This window comes from Leopardus geoffroyi, chromosome B2 (genome assembly GCF_018350155.1).
Source record: "Leopardus geoffroyi isolate Oge1 chromosome B2, O.geoffroyi_Oge1_pat1.0, whole genome shotgun sequence".
Classification (NCBI taxonomy): domain Eukaryota; kingdom Metazoa; phylum Chordata; class Mammalia; order Carnivora; family Felidae; genus Leopardus; species Leopardus geoffroyi.
The window spans coordinates 113,495,921-113,518,086 of record NC_059332.1 but is presented as its reverse complement, the minus strand read 5'-3'; the positions used below and the strand labels follow the sequence as shown (position 1 = coordinate 113,518,086).

General features: G+C 39.3%; 1 protein-coding gene across 7 annotated transcripts in view; it reads right to left on the bottom strand.

The window, feature by feature from the left end:
• NCOA7 (nuclear receptor coactivator 7) overlaps positions 1-22,166 on the bottom strand; it is a 165,329-nt gene that overhangs the window by 71,475 nt on the left and 71,688 nt on the right. For all 7 annotated transcript variants that reach the window (XM_045499481.1, XM_045499482.1, XM_045499478.1 and 4 more), the window contains one exon: positions 15,121-15,341. In XM_045499481.1, coding sequence (XP_045355437.1) covers positions 15,121-15,341 — 221 coding nt within the window. The remainder of the gene's footprint in view (positions 1-15,120; positions 15,342-22,166) is intronic.

Genomic DNA, 22,166 nt, shown 5'->3' with positions numbered 1-22,166 from the left:
GCCCCTAGAGACTCTTAAATACAGAGAATAAACAGAGGGTTTCTGGAGGGGAGGTGGGTGCAGGGATGGGTTAGATGGGTGATGGGCATTAAGGAGGGCACTTGATAGGATGAACACTGGGTGTTATATGCAAGTGATGAACCACTAAATTCTACTCCTGAAACCAATACTACACTATCTGTTAACTTGAATCTAAATAAATAAAGAAAAATAAAACTACCAAGGTTCTAATAATACAAACATTGAAAGAAGCAGTAAGGGTCCACCCAGGGGTGGGGTCTAATCATCAGAGTGACAGACCATGTGTGGAATAAGCAAATACTGTGCTGTAACAGCCACCTGTGGGGTGTAGGAGCCCCAAGCAGGGCAGTGAGGCCAGGGCAGTGGTAAGGGAGGGGCCCTAGGATGCTGGAGTGAGGAAAACTGCATGATGTATTGGCTTCCTTCTGCTACTGTAACAAATTATCACAAATGTTGTGCCTCCACCTCAAAAATAAACACAGGGGCGCCTGGGTGGCTCAGTCGGTTAAGCATCGGACTCCTGATCTCGGCTCAGGTCGTGATCTCACCGTTCATGAAATCGAGCTCCATGTGCAGCTCTATGCTGAGAGGGCGGAGCCTGCTTGGGATTCTCTCTCTCCTCTCTCTGTCCCTCCCCCACTCATGCTCACTGTTGCTCTCAAAATAAATAAATAAACATTTACAAACATAAAAATAAATACAAAGTTAGTATCTTACAGTTTTGTAGGTTCCAAGTCTGACATGAGTCTCAATGGGCTAAAATCACAGTGCCTACAAATTCCAGGGAAAGACTGATTTCTTTGCCTCCTCCAACACCTAGAAGCAGGCTGCTTTCCTTGGCTCAAGGTCCCTTCCTCCACCTGCAAAGCCAGCAAAACCCAACCGAGTCCTCTCACATGCCATTTCCTAACTCTTCCTCCCCTTCTGCTGCCCTTGTTCACTTTTAAAGACCCCTGAGTTTATACTGGCCACACCTGGACAAGCCAGGATGTTTTCCCTAAGGTCAGCTGATTAGCAACCTTAATTCCATCTATAACTTTAATGGGTTTTGGATTTTAGGACACAGACATCTTTGGTAAGGGGCATCATTCTGCCTACGAGGATGCAGAACAGGTACGGGAAAAGATAAGAAAAGAGGTTCAGATTCACAGAGGGAATTTTGGTGGATTCAAGGAGCGATCTCAGCTGTGAGTGTGCTGGGGGATGTGAAGGAATGCAGCACTGGCTAGATGTTCTGGTTCTGAGAAAAAAACAGCACGAATAAAACAATACCGATGTCGTTTAAACCTGGCTGCAGTCACAGACCACTGGGAACCGGGTGAAGTCAGGACAGTAGACTTTGTTCACTACTGTCCTTGAAAACAGAAACAAAAGGCAACTGTGAATTCCTTGGATCTTGATTCCATAACCTCTATGACAGATATTGGAAGGACAGAAAAGACAGTATATGGACTTTTTTTCTGTCATCCACTGTCTGAAGAAGCACAAATAGAATTTGAAAAGTATCAGGACCAATTCTGTACTGGCCTGACTCAGTGTGCACGTCTTCTTTTTTTACTTTCCTTGAACAATGAATGCTCTCTCTTCCTTCCGTCTCCATCATAAGACCAACTGAATGGGGTACATGAGCTGGCCGCAAGGACACTCAACACCTTGTCGAAAGAGGGACGAGAGTTTTCCACAGCATCCAAATGAGGGGGATTTGTAGAGGCAATAATTGTCTATGTCTCTCTAGATCTTTCTAAGAAAGAGGTACCCTGATTTATTTATTTAAAAAAATTTTTTAAATGTTTTTATTTTATTTTTGAGACAGAGACAGAGGATGAGCGGGGGGGGGGGGGGCAGGGGGGGCGGGGGAGAGGGAGACACAGAATCCAAGCAAGCTCCAGGCTCTGAGCTGTCAGCACAGAGCCTGACGCGGGGCTCGAACTCACAGACTGTGAGATCATGACCTGAGCTGAAGTCGGACACCCAACAGACTGAGCCACCCAGGCACCCCTAATTTAAATTCAAGTTGGGGCTCCTGGGGGGCAGCTGAGCATCTGACTTCGGCGAAGGTCATGATCTCACAGTTTGTGAGTCAAGCCCCGAGTCAGGCTCTGTGCTGACAGCTCAGAGCCTGGAACCTGCTTCAGACTCTGTGCCTCCCTCTCTCTCTCTGCCCCTCCCCCACTCAGGCGTACACACTCTCTCTTTCTCAAAAATAAATAAAGATTTAAAAAAAAATTTAAATTCAAGTTAGCTAACATATAATGTCATATTGGTTTCAGGAATACAGTTTAGTGACTCATAACTTACATTTAACACCCAGTGCTCATGCCAACAAGTGCCCTCCTTAAGGTCCATCACCCATTTAGCCATTCCCCTACCCATCTCCCCACCAGCAACTCTCAGTTTGTTCTCTGTATTTAAGAGTCTCTTATGGTTTTCTTTCCTCTCTGTTTTTCTTATTTTATCCTTTCTTCCCTTCCCCTATGTTCACCTATTTGTTTCCTAAATTCTACACATGAGTGAAATCATATGGTATTTATCTTTCTCTGACTTATTGTGCTCAGCATAATACACTCTAGTTCCATCCATGTTGTTGCAAATGGCAAGATTTTTGATCACCAAGTAATATTCCACACACCACGTCTTCTTTATCCATTCATCAGCTGATTGACATTTGGTTTCTTTCCATATTTGGCTTCTATTGATAGTGTGCTATAAACATTGGGGTGCATGGGGCCACCCTGATTTATAAACAGAATCTACTTACAATGACAGGCATTTCCTTGAACTGGGAACTGATGTATTTGGCTGTGACAGTTTGACGATATTAACCATAAAATCTAGTCATGTGTCATCTCCCTTATGTCACCAAACATTTTTTCTGATTTCAATTTGGTTTTGGGGTCAAAAATGAACTGAGTTCAACTAGCAGCGCTGACACTTTCTCATAGCTGTGTGATGTTAACCAAGTTACCTGAAATCTTTGTGTCTCCATTTCCTTACCTGTAAAATGAAGAACTATCTCATAATGTTGTCCAGAAGATTAAATGAGATAACAAAGACAGTGTTCATCTCAGAGCCCAGCACAGAATAAGCGCTTAGCAAATGCTAGTATTATTAATAATAATGCAGTCAACATTAAGTTAATAGCAATTTGAACAGAGTAGGGTATTAAAAGAATTATCAACCTTAAGCAAAAGGTTTCATTCCCAAAATGCAGGAGTCATAGAAAATTAATATGATAGATTATTACAAATTATTTAAAAAAGATCTACATCTGATCACTTTGATACATGCCAAAGAAGCCTTGGATGAATGAATCAGCCACTATCTTTTCTTAAAAGGAAAAAAAAAAAAAAACTGTTAGAAAACTAAGAACAGGAGTGAACTTCCTTAACATGATGAAGAATTTTTACTCTTTGATATTAAAAATCTGCTTCTGAAAAAAATCAGTGGATCCCTAAAAGTTGTAAAACAAAAGCACTTTCCCTGTGAGAATGTTCACTTCCTGGTCTGTAGTGGCTTGTTCATTACCTGAACACACCCTGAACTCAGGCACCAGTGAGGCCTCCACCGCAGCTTTCTAGAAGAGAGACTCCAAGGTGTGCAGCGGGGGAGAAATACCCGCAGGCACTGCGTGAGCTCCACCCCATTCCTTTTATCCCTTTGTTTTGTGGGAGACACGTGCTTAAGAGCAATTCCAGCAAAGCTTTTAAGGCTTTGGGGCATAATGTCTCCCACTCTGCTAAAAGAGGCTAACCTAATGTGATGCAAGTCTAAACCTCAAGAACTTAAGTCATAAAAATGAACTCTGTAGTGGAGATGAAAGCAGCAACACTACAAACATCACAGAGACAGACCCTTTGGAGCTCCCAAGGATGAAGACGGAAAGTCTGCCATTCTTTGGAGGCCACCTTTCACAGCACTGCAAGACAACACCTGTGGACCGTACTCCAGGCAGCTGCCTGGTGGCCAGTGAGCTCTTCAGAAATTAAGTGCTAGTCGAAACTCTCTTAAAGTATATCTGAGACAACCGAGATGAGTTCTATCAGAAAAGGAAAGCAAATACTAACACACTAACCAGTGTAAATGTAAGAATTCCTACTATCGTGGTTTATACTCAACTTTGTTTTGGAATCTCTAATCAAAGGAAAAGATCAAAGTTTTACATACTGAAAAGAGAGAAATGAAATCTTCATGATTAGCAGATGAGTTAATTGTCTAAAGAACCAACATCATGAAAATATCCAGAAATCATAAAATTGTTCAGCAAGGTAGCCAGATATAATAGTCTTTTATATTTGTGACAGAAGTGTATTTTGAAAAGTCCCAGACATAACAGTATGAAACTAGAAAATGTCTAGGAATAATTAAAATGAGATAATGGGAAGATACATATAAAGAAAATTCAAAAGGTTAACTAAAGTATGTATATGGAAGCTTGAATAAAGGGAACTACATATAATGTTCCTAAATTGGAAATCTCATTCTTGTAAAAATTTCACTTTCTCTTCAAATTACTGTGTAAATGAAATGCAATTTAAATCAAAAAAAAATTTTGGAGAAGGGAAACATGCTGAATTGATCATCATATTTCTGTAAGCATAAATACATCATAAGACTATCCAAAATTATCTTTAAAAGAAAAATGACAGTAGGAACACCGTATTGTTAAAACAAATGATAATAAAACCATGGCAATCAAAACACTATTGTGAAATATCAAAATTCAGAACTATATTGAAGTAATTTAATGTAATATATAAATGCCTTTAGGGGTGCCTGGGTTTCTCCATTAGTTGAGTGTGGGACTCCTGGTTTGGGCTCAGGCCATGATCTTGCAAACCGTGAGACTGAGCCCCACACCAGGCTCTGTGCTGACAGCAGGGAGCCTGCTTTGTATTCTCTCTTCTCTTTGCCCTTCCCATGCTCTCTCCTTCCTCCCCTCAAAATAAATAAGTAAACTTTAAAATAAAATGCTTGTATAAGCCAGTAAGAAAAGGCTGGCTTTTCCCATAAATGTCATGTAGCTTCACATTAAGAGGGGAGGCTTTGGTATCAGACAGACTCAATGACAGCCCTGGTCTGCCCCTAGCTCACTGTATAAGTAACTTCACTTAATCAAAGACAGTTCCCCAGCATGTAAATTGGGGATATAGAGGCACCTGGCTGGCTCAGTGAGTGGAGCATGTGACTCTTGATTTCAGAATCCTGACTTCAAGACCCATGTTGGTTGTGGAGCCTGCTTTAAAAAAATAAATAAAAATAAAAATATAAAATAAAATAAAATAAAGTGGGGATACCAACTGGACTCCCACAGAGAGTTGCTGTAAGGATTACCTAAGGCAATTCGATTAAGGTAAAGCACTCCACAATGCATGAAAAAGGACTCAGGAAACCTTAAGAATTACTATTAAATGAGGTTGGATGAACACCAGCTAAGACTTGGAGAAAAATTCAGATCACTCTCAAATCAGTACAGGCAGATTCAAGATTTAATAGTTTAAAAAGTTAAGTTAGAAATTCACTTCTTCTTGAAGTTAGGGTGGCTGGGTGGCTCAGTCGACTGAGTGTCCAACTCTTGATTTTGGCTCAGGTCATGATCCCAGGGTCATGGGATCGAGCCCTGCCATGTCCAGCTCCGTGATGAGCATGGCGCTTGAGATCCTCTCTCTCTCCCTCTCTCTTTCTCTCTCCCTCCTTCTGCCCCTCGCCCCTGCTCACACACTCTCTCTAAAATAAAGTTTTAAGAAAATGTCCTTGAATAAAAATACAGGATTTGTAATTGTTTAAAGAAACGTGTTCCCTATTGGTGATAAAACATTTCTGACATTGTTGGCCTGACTCTGTCAAGAGTGCAATGAAAATGGGGCTCCTGGGTGGCTCAGTCGGTTAAGCGGCCGACTTCAGCTCAGGTCACGATCTCGCAGTCCGTGAGTTCCAGCCCCGCGTCGGGCCCTGGGCTGATGGCTCGGAGCCTGCTTCCGATTCTGTGTCTCCCTCTCTCTCTGCCCCTCCCCCGTTCATGCTCTGTCTCTCTCTGTCTCAAAGATAAATCAACGTTAAAAAAAAAATTAAAAAAAAAAAAAGAGTGCAATGAAATTATTAAATGTTATATTTAATATGTTTATAATATTATGGAATACCTGAATTATAAGCTGTTACAGTACAATTTTTAAAAGGCGTGTCATGAGGAACCTCATCTCCTGAGGATGGAGAGCGCAGGCATGTGAGGAAGAATTCACTATACTAAATATGAACTCCAGATTTTATCCTCTCTTGACACAAAGGGAAATGCCCTGCAGACCTTATTTTCCTTCCTTCAAGCATGTCACAGGCAATACAGTCCTTGACTAAAATGAGTCATGCTGATGGAAAATCTAGAAAGCAAGAAGGGTGGGGGAGTTGTTTAAATTCTTCACCTCAGAGCCTAGTGGCGGCCCTCAGCTGGGAGCAGGCCCTCAAGTATTTGTGGAATGAGTTAACTAATCTCCTATCTAAGTGAACAGTTTATTTCAGTTGTTGAGTCAGCTTTTGACATAGTAGCCATAAAACCAAGAGCTTTTCAACGTCACACATAGATGACACACATATATGATGAGCTCAGCTAGTTAGCCCAGACAGAAATCTCAACCTTATCAGCACTCACATTATAGCTCAGGGGAAATGGAAACTCCACGTATAATCAACTTTTTCTCCTTACTAAGAAACAACAATGTCCCTCGGGCTGTGGAGAAGACACTAAAATTTTACTTAACTTTTGCCTTATTTCTCTCTCAGAGTTCACTCGGGGTAGCAGAATGATGTACAATGGCTTTGCTAGGGTGTCTGTGCCAGAGGACTGGGCTTAAATTCCTGCTTTATGCTGATCCACGGTGGGGCCTTTGGGGACTTACGCAGGTTCTAGGTGTTTTCATTTATAAAATAGGCTGCTACCACCTGCATTAGATCATGATGAGTATTCAACTAAATAATGAAATAAAGCATCTAACTACAGGAGACACTCATCCAAAATAAGCTCTTTCTGCTCTTCCTTGTGCCTACAGCTGCTTCTACTCTCCTTCCTACTCTCTTGCGTACCATGCGAAAATTCAAGGTCGCTTTTGTTTTTTCAATAAGTGAATCAAAAACTTAGTTGGGTAAATTTAAAATTTAGAAGAAACTATGAAATATAAAAATTCTGTATGAATCAAAACTATACAGTCATTAAAACATAGAGTTGAATGAGAGAAGGAAATACAAATAACCCATTTATCCCCATTCAGAAAGAACCAATGCTTACATTCTCATGAACAGAATTCCAGCAGTTCTCCATCTCTCTTTCTGTATGTATACAGGTGAGTTATTTTTTTTTCACAAAAATGAATCATACTCTATATACTGTTGGCAACCTGCTTTCCTACTGTAAAATTTTTTTTGTGTGAAAATTTCCCACATCTTTTTTCTACATCATTTTTAAATGGCACATAGTCTTCCATTTTATGGCATTTATGTTATTTTATTTTTCCATTATTTAAAGCAATGCAGTGAATAAGACGTGGTAGATTTACACAATGGAGTATTATTCAGCCATAAAAAAGAATGAAATCTTGCCATTTGCAATGACATGTATGGAGACCGAGATTATAATGCTAAGAGAGACAAGTCAGACAGAGAAACACAAATACCATGATTCACTCATATATGCAATTTAAAAAACAAAACAAACAAGCAGAGAAAAAAAAAAAACAGAGGGGAGGGGCCAGAGAATGGGTTAGGTAGATGATGGGGATTAAGGAGTGCACTTGAGGTGAGCACAGAGTGATATATGGAAGTGTTAAATTACTATATTGTGCACCTGAAACTAATGTAACACTGTAGTTACCTGAAATTAAAAACTTAAAAACAAAGTAACAAAATAATAAACAAAACAATGCAATATTAGTCACTGTAGTTAAATCTTCTAATATGCACATGACTGGTTCCTTAGGGTGAATTTCTACAACACAGTTGTTGGGCCAAAGAGTATGCAAATGGTAAGTCTCTTGATAAAAATGGTTATTGCCTTCCAGAAAGATGTGACATTACTCTCCCACTATCAATGTATTAGAGCATTTTTCCTTTGCACCTCCCCCAGTACACTTCTAATTTGATTTTTCAAAATCACTTAAGCTGAAAAAAATCACTGACCATATGTAATCTGATCTATTGTCCTTTTCTCAGCCCAAATCACAGTTGGATATTTCTCTTACATTGAGATTTCTCCTAATACAAATGTGTATTACAGATCAATTAGGGAACAAGATGTAGATTAAGCAGATTATAATAGGACTAGACTCAGCTTTAGCTCCTAGTACAACAGGTTTTTTAAAACACAGCTGCTTGGTTCAGTGATTATACTTTTTGCTTCAACAATAACAAGAATGGATTATAATATACTACGTTAATGGGAGTGTTGCAGTTGTGAGAGGAAAAGGAAGGAGTGTCCCTTGATCACTGTCAGGTTTAAGAGCTCGGGGATTGGGGGAAATGGGTAAATGTTGACCAAAGAATGCAAACTTCCAGTTTGGTGATCATAGTTAATAATACTATATTGTGTATCTGAAAGTTGCTGAGAGTGGATCTTAAATGTTCTCACCACAAAAACGAAATGGTAATTATGTGACCTATGGAGGTGTTAGCTAAAGCTATAGTGGCAATAGTCTTGCAATATATACACACACGCATCAAGTCAACACTCCGTATACTTTAAATTTATACAAAGTTACATCAATTTTATCTCATAAAGCTGAAAAAAAATATACCTTTTTATATTCATGCTTTATTTTTTTTAAGTTTTTATATTTATGCTTTTAACTATATTTGCAACGGTTATATCTTTTCAATTTTATGTTTAATTAGTTGTAATGCTCACCACCAATTCTTTCATAAAATGACTTTCATTCTTGAGGACTAGATTGTGATAGAGTCCTCAGGGGGAAAAAAAAAGTCTCTCCCACTCTGTAACTCCGTTTAGGAAAGGTATGACATAAATGGTATGTTTCTCAGATTTAGTATGCCTGAGAATGTCCTGTTGTCTTTAAGCTTGAAAAACAGCTTTTACTTCACAACTATGAAGATTTTATTCCTTTGGTGTTCACCGCTGTGAAGTCTGTGCCTGACTCTCTTTGTTCCTTTGTAGGTAACATTTTCTGTAAAGGTTGTTTTTACCATTTATGTGTGACCTGTGAACATCTGCCATAGTTTCTCTACATGCTGAATACTCCTTCCTCATTCTGCCTAAATATGGTGAGCTCTTTTGATTTCTAAAGTCAGGTATGAAAGCATTCTTCTTTCACTGTGTTGGATTACTGCTTCTTTTCCCATTGTTTTGATTCTTCGCCAAGAACACCTTTGATTGTTAGACTCTTTGCTCAAGCCTCGCCCCCGTCATCTGCTCTCATCATTTACATTCCTTCCTCAACAACTTGTGCACTCTGGGGGCATTTGTCAGGTTTGTCCTGTGCACCTAGGTTTTCATGGTATGACTTCACTTAAACATTAATCTAACTTCCCTGATGGGCCCAAGAAGCACAGGCCTAATTACTTCCATCCCAATAATATCAATTTATTTTATACCCAAGTCCCTTAAGTCTCTATATTCTGCCTGATTAAAAACAAACAAACACATTATTTCTTGACATCCTCTTTCCACATTAAAGTCCATTTTAATCCTTTATTGTGTGATTCTTTAGGCTCTAAACTACCAGAATGATCATTACCTTGGAATAGAAGGCAACACTATTATATGTTGCGGCTTGACCTACTTTTATATTTGGAAATTCATTTCTCATAATAACATAACTTTGGCTTTCAGAACTTGTTACATGAAACAAAGAGAAATGACATACAGGAAATATTCATACATGTGGTTAGAAAAAGTCTACAAAAACGTAGTCTGTGTCAGGAAATGTGTCAGGATTGAATTGTGGGAAATAATTCAGCAATTGCTAATGTTCATGTTGTAGCAAAACCCAAAAATATTTAAAAAGGAAAAGTAGAAAGTTTCACTCATTATTTTATTCTTATTAAGTTTCTTTTGAATTCAGGAGGAAAAACTATGATTTGAATGATTAATACAAACATGACAGATTTATTATTGAAAGCTAGATTGATTCTCAACACTGCAGAGGTTCTCTGAATAAATCTTCGACCATGCAATCACAAAAGTGCCTATAGTCTTACTTAAGTGTTTTCTTTTTGCTAAAATAACTTCTCAATTCTCTTAAAATATCTGTTTCACTGCAGTATTTTTAAAAATTACACTTTTATGCTAAAACACTACAAAATTACGAAAATATATTTTATTCCAATTTAGGCTTGCCTCCCATATTTGTAAAATTTCTCCATCTTTTTCAAATTTTACATCTGCATACCTGTGTTTCAGTTAAAGAACTTTCCTACTGAGGATATTACCCACTTTGAATATTCCCATTCCTATCTCCACTTTCACAGAAGCAAGGATGTGCATTATCCTAAGACTAAAGAATAACGTATTCCTTTAATATAGAAGAATTTAATGATATAATTCATGCCATTAAATATATTTTGATACTGTAATATGGACCAGACAAAAGATACATATGTACACATCTAATAAGATGCATGATTATCAAACAATTCCTTAAGAGTTCACATAGGGGCGCCTGGGTGGCTCAGTCGGTTGAGCCTCCGACTTCAGCTCAGGTCACGATCTCATGGCTCGTGAGTTCAAGCCCCGCGTCGGGCTCTGGGCTGATGGCTCAGAGCCTGGAGGCTGCTTCCGGTTCTGTGTCTCCCTCTCTCTCTGCCCCTCCCCCATTCATGCTCTGTCTCTCTCTGTCTCAAAAATAAATAAACATTAAAAAAAAAAAAAAGAGTTCACATAAATAAATATAAGTTTAAAAAGAGTCACATGCATCAGCAAATATAAGTGCAAGCACAGAAGAGTTGACTTCATATATTCTAGAAGCTTTGGGGCAGTATTTTTTTTGGATGTTGACCCTGTGCCATGTGCTACACTGGGTACTGGATCTAGATTTATCTGATACCATCTGCCTCAATGTAATTAATTCACTTCCTTCTCCAACTCCCCTCTGAGAAACAAAACAGTTTTAGAATTTGCACCATTTTGTTACAATGGGGCAACTACAATGACTCAATCTTTCCATAACATCTTTTATAGGAATCTAACTGTTGCATTCTTGTAACTGTCAGGGGATAGCAATGAATTGTTACCCAAGGCTCACATGAGGCATAGATAAATCTAATTTAACAAAAAAACACATTATTTTGTCAAAATATGCTTCCTTAGATTAGGTAGATGTTAGCAATGTAGAAATAGATACCTACAGAAAGTTACTATTTTCCTTCTTTATTGATTATAGAACTTCAAATTTGTCTAATGTTCTTTTTGCAAAGCCCTTGGGTTTACTCTATTATTCAGTTTCTATATTTTATTACTAACACTAAAAATAAATATAAAATGTGTAATACGTAAAAAAAATTAAGAAAACAAAACTCTCTTGCAACTTTTGTACTCAGAGAAAACGATTATCAACATACTGTTTATAGGTCCTTCCACTCTGTTTATTATTTGTCATCCATTAACTTTTTGTGTTGACTCTGTATGTTCCCTGTTAACTTCTGTGACATGTGTGGGTTATGTTACACCTGTGAGTAGCAAATTACAGGCTTTTCACCTGAAATCTAGGCCCGTCTAGACAAATCCACTTGGTACCTCAAAAACATCTCCAAACACAAACACACTGAATTCTTTTTTCCTTTGTAAATTTTCCAGTTTGTCTGTTCTGGACTCTGTTCTTTTTCTCCTTCACACACTAGAATGATCACCAAATACTGCTGATTCTATGAGCAAAATATCTCCTTAAGGGGCCCTTTCCCCTCTGCCCCAGTCTCTAGCCAGTATTACTTGCCTTCAGGCTCATTTCTACCCAATGTCCTCAGATTTATCATCTTAAAACACACAATTGGGGAGTTCCCCCAATAGCTCCCTACTGATTACAGAAAAGTCCAAATCCTTAGTGTAGCTGACAAGAACCCATTTTAGTGTCTATTCTCCCCAGGCGAGAGCCACCAGAAGAAGTAGAAATGGGATTACTCTTGATTTGAGACCTACTGCTCCACCTAGTGGTACAGAATAACATCTAGGGATGGGAGTCTAGGGAATATGCCAGGTCAGCCCTATGATCAAGCAAACCTGCCAACATGGGTGTTTGTCTTCTAGAGACTGATGTGAAAAGGGACAAAGAACTCTGGAATTCAATGGCCATCTAGTGGTTTTCTGTTAGCACTGAATTCTCCTAGGGAAATGCCCCAAACCTCCAAGCCAGTTATCATTACCATTCTTAAGAGAAAATGAAAAGCCATGATTGCATCTCTTTACTTATTGCTACCAAATAAAAGCACAGAATAATTCTGACCCAACTATTGCACTGCCACGTATATCCTTCCAGAATTTTCATGAACTCAAACAAACTGAAACAGTATACATTCATCTATGTATTAATTCATACACTCCATGCAAATTTAAAGAGCACCTGTAACTCAGATACTACACAAAGCTAATGACACAGGGTCCAAGTGACGATAGCCTATAAATAGGAAATCAGACAAATAAATCCATGACAACAGTGCCGAATGAGAGTCTAAGCTGGCCACGGACAGGTAGGGCTTCCTGAGGTGATTTTGTGGTCAAGTGAGAGTTGGTTAGGTAAAGAGCAGAGTGAAGGGTACTGTTTCAGATTTAAAGGATTACACATGCAACAGAGAGCAGCACATTAAAAGCTGTCCCAGCACAGCATCCACAGCACAGCATCATGACTAAAAGGAACCTCAATCAATAGGAATCCACCAGCCTCTTTCAGGGAAACCCTACAAAGCAAAATGTCTCTGCTTGAAAAAACTTCTTAAGCAACTGCATTTACAATAAAGGTGAAAAAAGATAATATTTAAGCTGCACAACTATTTAAAGCCACACATTTTCAAGTGTCCATTTTGCATGAATCGTATGTAAAAGAAGATGAGAAATGCAATTTTCCTTAATCCTCTTCCTCTTTTTGGAAATAAGGGATAATACTCAACACTTTAAATTTAAAAGGGAAGTCTACTAGTCACGAAGAAGTTTATTCAATAGGTAGCGATTACAGCTTTTTATAAAATCCTAAATGGCTAGAGATTAAAAGCATCCATTAAGCTATGTAATACATGATATAATGAGATCATAATCAGTACATGATAGAATCACATGTGGACTGCTACAAACCACATACTTTGCACTGCAGATACCTCGTCTGTCTCTGTTGGAGAAATGTCTGCCCAGTCACATTTATTACCACTGCAAAGGGAGCCCCTTATATCTTTGATGAGCACTGCCAGAAAGTTATATTAAGATGGAGACAAGATACGCCTCCCAGAAACTTTGGCATTAATTGTGACCAAACTTGGGGCCCTTGGGAGAAGTCTCTGCTACAAGAGCACATTTCATATAGTGTAATGCACCCCGTTCTCAGAGACCCCATCGTCTCTCTCTCTTAGCCTAGCAGTCTTACCTACCCTGTAACCTGTATGCCACATCAAGTTTTGGCTCTCAGTTCCCTTTCTTTTCGGAACATACCCTAGGCCTGCATGTGTGAGATGGGTGATCCCGGTAAAGCGGGATTATCACCTCTATCACGCTAAAGTGGGATTATCACCTCCATTACGCTGGCTATGCTACTTTTGTTGACGCAGTTTCAGATGCAGTGAATATTCTGAAAAACTCTATAATACTGCAGACTCATTTTAACATTCCCCTTAACTAAAGGTGCCTGTTTGGCTCAGCTGGTGAAGCATGCAAGTCTTGATCTCGGGGTCATGAATTCAAGCCCCACACTGGGCATAGGTTACTTAAAAAAAAATCCCCTCAACTAAAACTAAGTCATGGTCTTTTTTTTTTTTTTTTTAAACTGATGGATGCTAGACCACGTCTCCACCATTTTCTACTGCCCAGCTGATGCCACATAGTACAGGCATGTCTAGCAACACATTTAAGGATATGTCTATATACCTTAAGAAAAGCATTTCCCATACAAGGTAAGTGACCAGCCATTAGATAGATACTTACTAGGGCACACTAGGTGCTGGAGGCTGGGAACCCAAAGTTAAATGAGACACACCAACATCATGCCACTGTCATCCTTTACCCAAGATTATGTATATAAAACAAGGGTGAACGGCACCTTGTAGCTCTCAATAAACTGTTATTTATTAACAGTTAACAATAAACTGTTATTGCTATTAGGATGACAATCATCAGTTATATGTCAATATTCTTTTATTTAAAAAAATTTTTTTTAATGTTTATTTATTTTTGAGAGAGAGAGAGTGAGACAGAGCGTGAGCGGGGGAGGGGCGGAGAGAGAGAGACAGAATCCGAAGCAGGCTCCAGGCTCTGAGCTGTCAGCACAGAGCCAGATGTGGGGTTCAAACCATGAACCACGAGAATATGACCTGAGCTGAAGTCGAATGCCCAACCGACTGAGCCACCCAGGCGCCCCTATCAATATTCTTTTAAAAACTATGACAGACTTGGGGCGCCTGGGTGGCGCAGTCGGTTAAGCGTCCGACTTCAGCCAGGTCACGATCTCGCGGTCCGGGAGTTCGAGCCCCGCGTCAGGCTCTGGGCTGATGGCTCAGAGCCTGGAGCCTGTTTCCGATTCTGTGTCTCCCTCTCTCTCTGCCCCTACCCCGTTCATGCTCTGTCTCTCTCTGTCCCAAAAATAAATAAACATTGAAAAAAAAATTTTTAAAAAAACTATGACAGACTTTTAAAATGAAAATACTGGGGCGCCTGGGTGGCTCAGTCGGTTGAGCGTCCGACTTCGGCTCAGGTCATGATCTCACAGCTTGTGAGTTCCAGCCCCCTGTTGGGCTCTGTGCTGACAGCTCAGAGCCTGGAGGCTGCTTCGGATTCTGTGTCTCCCTCTCTCCCTGCTCCTAACCACTTGCATTCTGTCTCCGTCTCTTTCAAAAATAAATAAACATTAAAAATTTTAAAAATAAAATAATGAAATAAAATGAAAATACTACCAGATTGCCACCAGTACTCACCAGTACTATAATATCTCTTCAGTTCTGTACGCCTGATCTCCTTTAACTGATTATTTTTTCTCTTTTTTTTCTCATCAGTAATATATTCCTCTTCCACAGCAATGTTGCACTTGTCTTGTTCTAAAATGACTGCTTTCGCATCCTCTTTTCCAGTGTGGGTCCTTGTGGCAATAGCTGAGGCTGTCTCTGCATTTTGTTTGGCCTGTTTTTTCTTTTTCAATCTAGGAATGAGGGAAAAAAAGGAAAAACACTGAAGAAAGAATGATTTTCTAGGAGAAATTATATTAGTGTCATGCTGTTGGGCTTTGAAAAACTACTTAACTGATATAGAAAACACTTTATATTTCTGTTAATCACATTTTCCTCTTATTGTCTTCTTTTCTAATCACTTAAAAATTCTTATTACATGGAGTCCTGGAGTATTTCCTCAATCTTATATCCTCAGTACTTACATCTCAGAAAATTATTAGGAAATCCTCCAGGCCTGGGGGAAGACTAGATTCTAAATGTTGAACTTTTTTTTAAATCAAAATATACAGCTGCCATGTCTGAAGTGTTACATTAAAAAAAGAGAGAGGGGCGCCTGGGTGGCGCAGTCGGTTGAGCGTCCGACTTCAGCCAGGTCACGATCTCGCGGTCCGTGAGTTCGAGCCCCGCGTCGGGCTCTGGGCTGATGGCTCAGAGCCTGGAGCCTGTTTCCGATTCTGTGTCTCCCTCTCTCTCTGCCCCTCCCCCGTTCATGCTCTGTCTCTCTCTGTCCCAAAAATAAAAAATAAACGTTGAAAAAAAAAAAAATTTAAAAAAAAAAAAAAAGAGAGAGACGGGGCCCCCGGGGTGGCTCAGTCGATTGAGCGTCCGACTTCGGCTCAGGTCATGATCTCAGGGTCCATGGGCCTGAGCCCTGTGTTGGGCTCTGTGCTGACAGCTTGGAGCCTGGAGCCTGCTTTGGCTTCTGTGTTTCCCTCTCTCTTTGACCCTCCCCCAATTCATGCTCTGTCTCTCTCTTTCCCCCGAAAATAAATAAACATTAAAAAAAATTTTTTTAATTACAAAAATAAATAGAGAGAGAGAGTTTCAGGTTTTCAATGGTACCTTTGGACTGATGGGCAAACACATTTGTAAGAATAAATCCTTTATAACTGATTCACACACTGAGTGTAGAACTTTGGCAAGCTGGCTCAGGTCCGAGCAATTCTTTTCCTTTATACATAGATGCTAGTGGTACCGAAGAAAGAGCTGCATTTCCAGAGACAGAAAATGCCATAATGACAATATATATAGTTATCATTATCATTACTAATATCAGAGCTGACTGATACATTAGTTAACATATTTGATGTTTTCAATTCCTTACTAAGTCAAAGATGTGTAAGAGATGAAGTTTATCATAATATGCTGAGATCCAATAACTCAAAATATTTTCCAACTGAGGTATCACTGTAATTAACTGATGTGTCACTCTGTACTTACCAGGCCTTCTGAAGAATGCTTTTACCTTACCAGAATATAAAGAACAAGGGTCCTGGCCTCTACTATACATGGCAGTCTGCTCCAGTGTAAATATTTTTAATTAGGACTCTTTTTGCTCCCTTTCTGTTTACACACAGTCACTATCTCTGACACATACATGTCTATTTCCTTTGCTCTCTGGAGCATTTATACAATTCAATGTTGGGCAAGGATAAAGAAATGTTTGGGGAGAAAAATGAAATACCCGCAGGAATAATACAGGGACTAAGGTTAGATTTTATGCTTCTTTGCTTTGTGACATCGAACAAATCCATTTAACAGTTTGGAGAGGTCCCTCACTGAGGCCTCGCTATTTAATTGGGTCCGACTGAGAGAATATGTGTCAACATGTAACACAAATAAACAAACAGAAATAGTAAAATATCCCCTCACATCATCATATAATGACATGAGAACTAAGCATGGTAAGATACATAATACATTCAGCTTTTGAGATAAACTCTCATATTCCAACAAAATATTTCAACTAGGCTGTAATTCATTGAACACTTAGCAAGCAGTCATGTCCTTAGACTCTAGCTGGCTAATAAATGAGCATATGGCCTAGGAGAAAGGACAGCTGGGCAAAAATCACAGATGCACATACTCCCCATCTCTTAGTTTAGCTATCTTTTTATGTTTACTTGTTAAACAAACCACAAACCCAACCAAACTGGAGATTCATAAAAAGGAGTTCTATTCAGTAGACATGTTTTTATTTTCTAACCTCAGATTCTAAATTTTTTTTTTTTTTTTTCTGGTAAGAGAGAGTAGTTCTTCACAATGTTGAGTCAGATAATGTTCCTAATAAGACAATTTCTCTCTCGATCAAGATTATCATATGTGAGGCTGAAATTAGTATGCAGTAACCTAGACATCATGAAGAAATTAGCACTTTGCTTAGGGAGGTCTATGCAAAGAGCTGATCTCTGTATCCAAAAAGCTGGCTATGAATGGGCTGATCTTCTTCTGATATACTGGCTTCTCAAAAACATGCTTGAGATGAACCTTACTGACACTTCCAAAAATCATTCCTTCCAGGAGGAGAGAAAAGAGGTGTTAAAAATTAATTCTACACAGCCTGAGATATGTTGCTTGTTCCTCTTCTGGATTTTTCCACTTTAGGTTGATGTAAATGTCCTCATTTCACAGTCCCCATGATAATTAAACTCACTCAGATCTAGGGCACATGTTTTGATGAACAGCAGCACTCTTTGGGGACATCTCATTAGAGACTGATTTTCACACGTGGAAATAACAAAATGGGATACACTGTTTTATTCATTTGCCCCTTTTCTGCACAGACCATTAATGTCAACACATAGAGCCAAAAGTAATTGTTTAAAGAAAAAATGCTAGGAAACAGCAATACCAAACTTGTTTAACAGAAAACAGAATACAATTTAATACTTCACCAGTTTTACAATCAGCTACATCTTTTGTTTTGACTAGAGTACTCATGAGAATTTATTTCTCTGGAGTTTATCAACATGGTTAGAACATTCTGATCTTATAACTGGAAATCGGATGTGAGTTTGGGAAGCCCACTGTAAATTCTTTCTTCAAAGCATGGAAGTACATTTTTAACCCCGTGCCTAAGAGGGAAAAACTGCCATCCGATTCCTGTGGTACAGTTAATACTCTTCCAACGTTCCTGTTTAGGCCTTCTCTGTTGTTCTGCAGGTCAATATCTATCATGGTAAGACATGCTCACAATAGGGTTTTGTTATCACTAAATTAAACTGAAAACAGAAGGTTACACAAGAACATAAATGAAGCTTTTTTTAATGACACCAAATGTACAGTTATTCATTTTGTGGACCAAAAAAAATACTTAGCAAATCATCTTTTATTTTTTTAAAGATTTGTGGGGTTTCTAAAAAAAATGTTTGCTTATTTATTTATTTTGAGAGAGAGAGCGCATGCATGCAAGGTGGGTATGGGCAGAGAGAGAGAATCTGAAGCAGGCTCCGAGCTGCTGTGGGGCTTCAACCCCAGGAACCAAGAGATCATGGCCTGAGCTGAGATCAAGAGTTGGATACTTAACCCACTGAGCCACCCTAGAGCCGCACATGGCAAATCATCTTAAGCATATGAATGACTGTAAACAATGAGACATATTTAAATTTGATGGCTGTGAATATGAGTCCAAAACCCCACTTTTATTTTGTTATGCTGCATTCATCTTTCTTTAAAGAGATCATAATTACATAAAACAAAAATTTTTTAATGTTTATTTTTGAGAGAGAGAGATACAGAGCGTGAGTGGGGGAGGGGCAGACAGAGAGGGAGACACAGAATCTGAAGCAGGTACCAGGCTCTGAGCTGTCAGCACAGAGCCCCACGCAGGGCTTGAACCCACAAACCGTGAGATCATGACCTGAGCTGAAGTCAGATGGTTAACTGACTGAGCCACCCAGATGCCCCACATAAAACAAATTTTACTACTCAGTCTCCTCCCACTACTAAAACCAAGCCCTGTCAATTCTGTTTCCTAAATCTTTCCTTCTCAAATTCATCTTCTCTTCTTGATCTCTGCTCCCACTAAATCACTTCAGGTTTTCATCATCTCTCTGGACTATTTTTGACAAGATAATTATTCTTTGTTTTATTGTAAAAATTATACTTGTTCATATTCAAAAATATTAAAAATGCAGAAAGGTAAAAAAGAATAAAACTTAAATGAAATGTTACCACTAAGAAGCAACCACTGTTTGGGAGAGATAACAGCAAATCCAGAAGCTGGAGAAATCACACCTTCCCCAAGGGCAGAAGAATGAGGCAGTATGGCTCCTCTGTCTTGACCCTGAGCTCTTCTTTGTACCTTCCCTACCATAAAGGAATATTAAAGGACTTATTCTGGAATCTCTTGGCTTTTTTTTTTTTTTATTAAAATTGTGTGCACCTGTAGGGCACATGCACACCTCACTTTTCCCTGCTAGCACCCAACCCAGAGTTAGCAGACTTAATAAACAAGGTGATATTGCTAAAGAAAGCATTTTTAGTAGCTGGATTAAAAAACTGTTTTCCTCTGAAGCATTTTCCTTTACTAAAGGAAGTAAGCTCAGGGTTCTGGCAACAATCAGAGGCAGGGCCTTGAGCAAGTTCCTTGCTTTGTCTCTGCAGGGCTCCTCTGTCGCTTGCCCGCATCCAGTGGAATGAAACAAAAAGGCATGGAATGATGAGAGAGGGCTTTCTTTAGCACCAGAGTGGAAGCTTCACAAGGGCAGGGATGTGTCTAGGTTTTGTTAAAATGCCAAACTCCCAGGGCCTCTCCATGGTACACATTAGGTGCTCAGTAAGTATTTCTTGAATGGATGAACAAACTTGAATACGTTCTGATTTGGTTGAGATCTGCTTTCCTACGAACATGCCATTTCACAGTCTTCTTAATTAGCAGCATGTTGTCAAAAGTAAACTCACATCTCCTTATTAATCTCACTTGATTTAAAAACAAAATACAGGGGCTCTTGAGTGGCTCAGTCAGTTAGGCATCCGAATTCGGCTCGGGTCATGATCTCACGGTTCATGGGTTCGGGCCCCACTGTCGGGCTCTGTGCTGACAGCTCAGAGCCTGGAGCCTGTTTCAGATGCTGTGTCTCCCTCTCTCTCTGCTACTCCCCCACTCATGTTCTGTCTCTCTCTCTCTCTCTCTCTCTCTCTCAAAACCAAAAATAAACATTAAAAGAAAAATAAAAAAAAGAAAAGAAAATACATTAGCCACATATAATTTAAAATGTATTAAACTATAGGAGCACCCAGGTGGCTCAGTGGGTTAAGCGTCTGACTCTGGGTTTCAGCTCAGGTCATGATTTCACAATTCATGTGTTCAAGCCCCCATTTTGGGCTCTGCGCTAACAGTGTGGAGCCTGCTTAAGATACTCTCTCTGTCTCTCTCTCTCTCTCTCTCTCTCCCCTACACTCTCTCGCTTCCTTGCTCTCTCTCTTGTGAGTGCTCTCTCCCTCTCAAAATAAATAAACTTTAAAAATAACTAACTAGGGGCGCCTGGGTGGCGCAGTCGGTTAAGCGTCCGACTTCAGCCGGGTCACGATCTCGCGGTCCGTGAGTTCGAGCCCCGCGTCGGGCTCTGGGCTGATGGGTCAGAGCCTGGAGCCTGTTTCCGATTCTGTGTCTCCCTCTCTCTCTGCCCCTCCCCCGTTCATGCTCTGTCTCTCTCTGTCCCAAAAATAAATTAAAAAAAAAAAAAACGAAAAAAAAATAACTAACTACAGTGTATTAAACTATAGAGTTCTTTAATTAATATTAAATTAGTTCTGTCTGACTCTTTCCCTAATTCCACAGTTCCAGGTCCATGTGCTTCTGTGGTAAGTGCCATAGACATAAATATCTAGCACTGCATTGTCCAATATGGTAACTATGAGCCAGCCACTTGTGATTATTAGTTTAATTAAAATTAAATAAAAATTTAAGATTCAGTTCTTTAGTTGCAAGAGCCACATTTCAAGAGCTTAACAGACTAGTGGGTACTGTAGTGAGTGATAAACATATAGAACATTTCTATCATCACAGAAAGTATTGGATAGTACTGACTTACAACTACTGATTCAACAGTCAGCCCTATTAGCAAGAGACTAAGGAAAGAGCGAAGATAGATATCATTTAATATTTAGACATTTAGTATATGCATAGGGCATGTCAACAAGGGTACACATAAAAAAAAACAGTAAAGTGAGTTTCTGGCAAGAGTTAGTGGCTGGGGGGAAAGAGAGTAAGAAAAATTACTTTTCATTGCATTCTGTTTTGTACCTTTTGGATTTTACACTGTGTATAATAGTCAGAAAAATATATTTTTTAAGTATTTAGTTTTTGAAGTCTCTTCCCTATGATAAGAATAGTTTAACCCATACTGCTAAATTTTAAAAATCAAGTTTTACTTTTCAAAGAAGTTTATTACAGAAAGTTTGAAAGAGGTTTTTCTAACAGAAACTACTACTGAGTTGACTGATGAACGAGACACCGTGCTATGTACTTTATAAATATCATCCCAGCCTCACAAAAGCCCAACGAGGCAGGCAATCTTATCTCCCTGTTACACAGAAGAAAAGGAAGGCTATGGAAACTTAGGGCCATTTCCCAAGGTCACAGGGCACAGTTAACTGGTAAAGCAGTAATTCACAAAGCCAGATGTGAGTCACTAACCTCAGGGCCTCCCCAGTCCACTCCTACAATGCTAAGGCACCTACGTATATCTTGACTTCAAAATAAAATTCACTGGGTTTTGGAAATTCTATGAACTATTTGAGGGAGAAGTGCCTGGCAATCTGGTGGGCCGAGAACATGCTTGCAGGAAGGAAAGATTTCAATTCTGGGCTTGGCTCTCCATGTAATCTGCTATGACCTTCTTTGAAAATATGATAAACCCTCTAGCACTCTTCTAAAGTAAAACAAAAGCAAGAGGCTGATGACATGATTTTCAAGCTTTGGTCTGACTCCTACAGTTTACATTTAGCTGAGATTGAGAAATGTGCTAAAGCAGTTTTGAGGTTAAAAAAATCTTTTAGGGGCGTCTGGGTGG